The 2,857-nt window shown below is 33.4% G+C and overlaps 1 protein-coding gene across 1 annotated transcript in view; it reads left to right on the forward strand.

The window, feature by feature from the left end:
- The first annotated feature begins 407 nt into the window (after positions 1-407).
- Positions 408-2,857, forward strand: part of LOAG_14243 (hypothetical protein) — a 3,333-nt gene continuing 883 nt past the window's right edge. The window contains exons 1-7 of the mRNA XM_020448781.1: positions 408-564; positions 785-986; positions 1,372-1,539; positions 1,743-1,942; positions 2,105-2,168; positions 2,266-2,341; positions 2,568-2,708. Of these exons, the coding sequence (XP_020301100.1) occupies positions 436-564; positions 785-986; positions 1,372-1,539; positions 1,743-1,942; positions 2,105-2,168; positions 2,266-2,341; positions 2,568-2,708 (980 nt within the window). The 5' untranslated portion in view covers positions 408-435. The remainder of the gene's footprint in view (positions 565-784; positions 987-1,371; positions 1,540-1,742; positions 1,943-2,104; positions 2,169-2,265; positions 2,342-2,567; positions 2,709-2,857) is intronic.

Consider the following 2,857-nt stretch of genomic DNA (forward strand, 5'->3'; position numbering starts at 1 on the left):
TTTCTTTTTTTTTTGAATAGATATAGAGTTTAGGAAACGAAATTCAAGTGCGTCTTGTTTGTTGAGTGGTCACTATGTAGTTTACACCACATTGTATTTTTTAAATCTTCTGTAGATTTTATTGGGAATGAGAACTGGTTAACGTGATCATCTTAGAAATATTTTCTTAAACAGCGTTGCAGGTTTCGTTCTATTCTCAGAAATGTGCAATTGTCATTGTATCTTTCCTTCACATTCATAGGTTTTGCAATGCTTACTACATATATGAGCATACATTTCTAAGTGTACCTATGAGGAGGCATTTATAATTGTATTTTTGGATGATGCTCAGTAATAAAACTATATCCTGATTTAATTTTTCAGTGATCTCATCTTTGTTATCTCTGTTTATGTTTGTATTTTAATCTTTCAGGAACAAATAATTTTTTGAAATCCATGTGGATTAGGAGTACTCTTTTATCATTGAAAAATATGCAGTGGCCTTCATGGTTGCAACCGTATGTCGAAGTTTTATTATTATGGATTTCATGGGCAATTGATTATGTTGATTGGGATTATTTGGAGGTGCGTTAGGATATCCTATGTGCTAGATTTCGAGTTTTCTACAGTCTTTTTCTGGAATTCGTTGAAAAAGGGAACTGAATCTGCTTAACATTTTCATTTTTTAGAATAAAAAGCTTAACACGCATTTTTCATATCCCTTATTTTAAATGCTTATACGGAAGTTCCTTCTGTTTTCATTTGAAGTGTACATAAATTGGCTTCTTTAAAGATCTTACTTCAGTATCTTACTTGGCTCTTCCTGCCACTGTTAATCGCTTTCGTATTACCGGTTCTTCTTCTATTTTTTATATATGGTTGTGTCATTTTTCTTCATATTTATGGCTTGCGGAATCGTATTCGAGAGGCTTACGCTAGTAGTTTGTGGGATGGTGCACGCATCAGTATTGCATCCTTCTGGGATGCAGTGGGATATGTTTGGCACGGTAAATTACTGGAAAATATTTTAATAGAAAATTTTATTTTGCTGCAATAAATGAATAGGTTTAAATATATTCCGTAGATTTTTGCCAGTATTTGAGTGAATATCATTCACTTATCAAGTATGCAATAGCCATACTTGAGTGCATTAGTAATGCTGATCATCGTCTGATAGTAAATAATTCGAGGTGATATATCTCCTTTTGTTTCGTATAATTTATAATCCAGCAGAGCTCGAAAGTTTTTACTACAGTATAACACTTGATAGAAAAGAGCACAAATTAACAAACGTGGAATCATTCAAACCAAGTGTAGTCTGCAGTGGTTTAAAAACACTGGATTTTATTTAGATCTTTTTTATTCATTTCGACCAGTAATTCATTTTTACAGGTTATGAAATAAAAGGTTTGGAAAATGTGCCTAACGAAGGTTCTGCTCTTTTTGTATATTACCACGGAACTTTACCAATAGACGTATATTATGTTATTGCGAAGTGTATGCTTCATAAGAAACGTACTCTTCACTGTGTTGGTGATAAATTCATCTTCAAAATGCCCGGTATTTTATTTATTCCTCATTTTCTTCTTTCTGATCGGAATGTCTTCACAACTTTCCGTTCCTCTTATACTTCAGCTTTATCGCAGTAAAATTTATAACAAGTAACAAACCCTACTCGAGTTCTGTAAACTTAGTCTTGGCTTAATATATTTGAAAACGTAATCTTGACTTGATGTATTTAAAATTCAGTGCATTCTTTTCAGGATGGGGGATGATCTGTAAGGTTTTTTACATAACTCCTGGAACGGTAGACGATTGTATGGCACGGTTGAAGGACGGCCATTTGCTATGCATTGCTCCCGGTGGTGTTCGTGAAGCCTTGTTTTCTGACCCCACTCGTTATAATATTATGTGGGCTCGTCGTTTAGGCTTTGCAAAAGTCATCATTGGTTGTCCAGGAACAGTTAGCTTTTAGATCATACTTTCTTGAATTTTTCGAAAGAAATGGAGTTTAGCAGCATTTAATTGATGGATTGTAATCAAACTTTCACAACTAAATGTAAATTGTTTATTTATCCTCTTTGCTTTTTCCTCTCACTCTTACCCTTTTATTATACTATTTTAGCCCGTAATTCCGATGTTTACCGAAAATTGTCGTGATGCTTTTCGTACTCCGCGTTGTGGACGAAGTAAATATTTTTACATCTTCCAATTTCAAGTTAACTATTTCTTAGGGCATATGAAAATTTTATTAGACCAATAATCGGTAATTCATGTGCATTTCAGAAGTTTTTCGATGGATTTATGAAAAAACGCGATTACCACTTTGCCCAGTATACGGTGGTTTCCCAGTTAAAATGATGTATGTTTCTGGAGTTCAATGACTTTGTCCTTATTGTTGAGCTTTCTCCTGCAGGATTACGAACGGACGTTAGTACACTCCTCGACAGATGATTTTATTAGTAGTCCACTTCATAGTTATGTAGCGATTTTCCAGTTTATAACTTGGTCAGTTTACGTTTTAATATGCTTTTTTATACCTTTCTTGAGCTCTTTTCATAATATGCTTACTCCTCAGCTGCTTCCAGAACGCATCTGGGCAGACCTGTCTATTTTTCTTCTGACATGAATCCAGAAGACGTCAAAAAAACTGTGAAAGCAGAGGTACATGATTTAATAAGAGAGCATCAACGATTACCTGGAAGTATATTGCGCGGGATCATGCAGAGGTATATTTTTTCTGTTAGTTTTGAGAAATTTTTATATTTTTGCTGAGTTAGCACATATAAATTTTCATGCGCATATCCATATAAATACATACAATCATGCATATATATATATATATATATATATATATATATATATATATATATATATA

This window comes from Loa loa (genome assembly GCF_000183805.2).
Source record: "Loa loa unplaced genomic scaffold supercont3.25, whole genome shotgun sequence".
Taxonomy (NCBI): Eukaryota; Metazoa; Nematoda; class Chromadorea; order Rhabditida; family Onchocercidae; genus Loa; species Loa loa.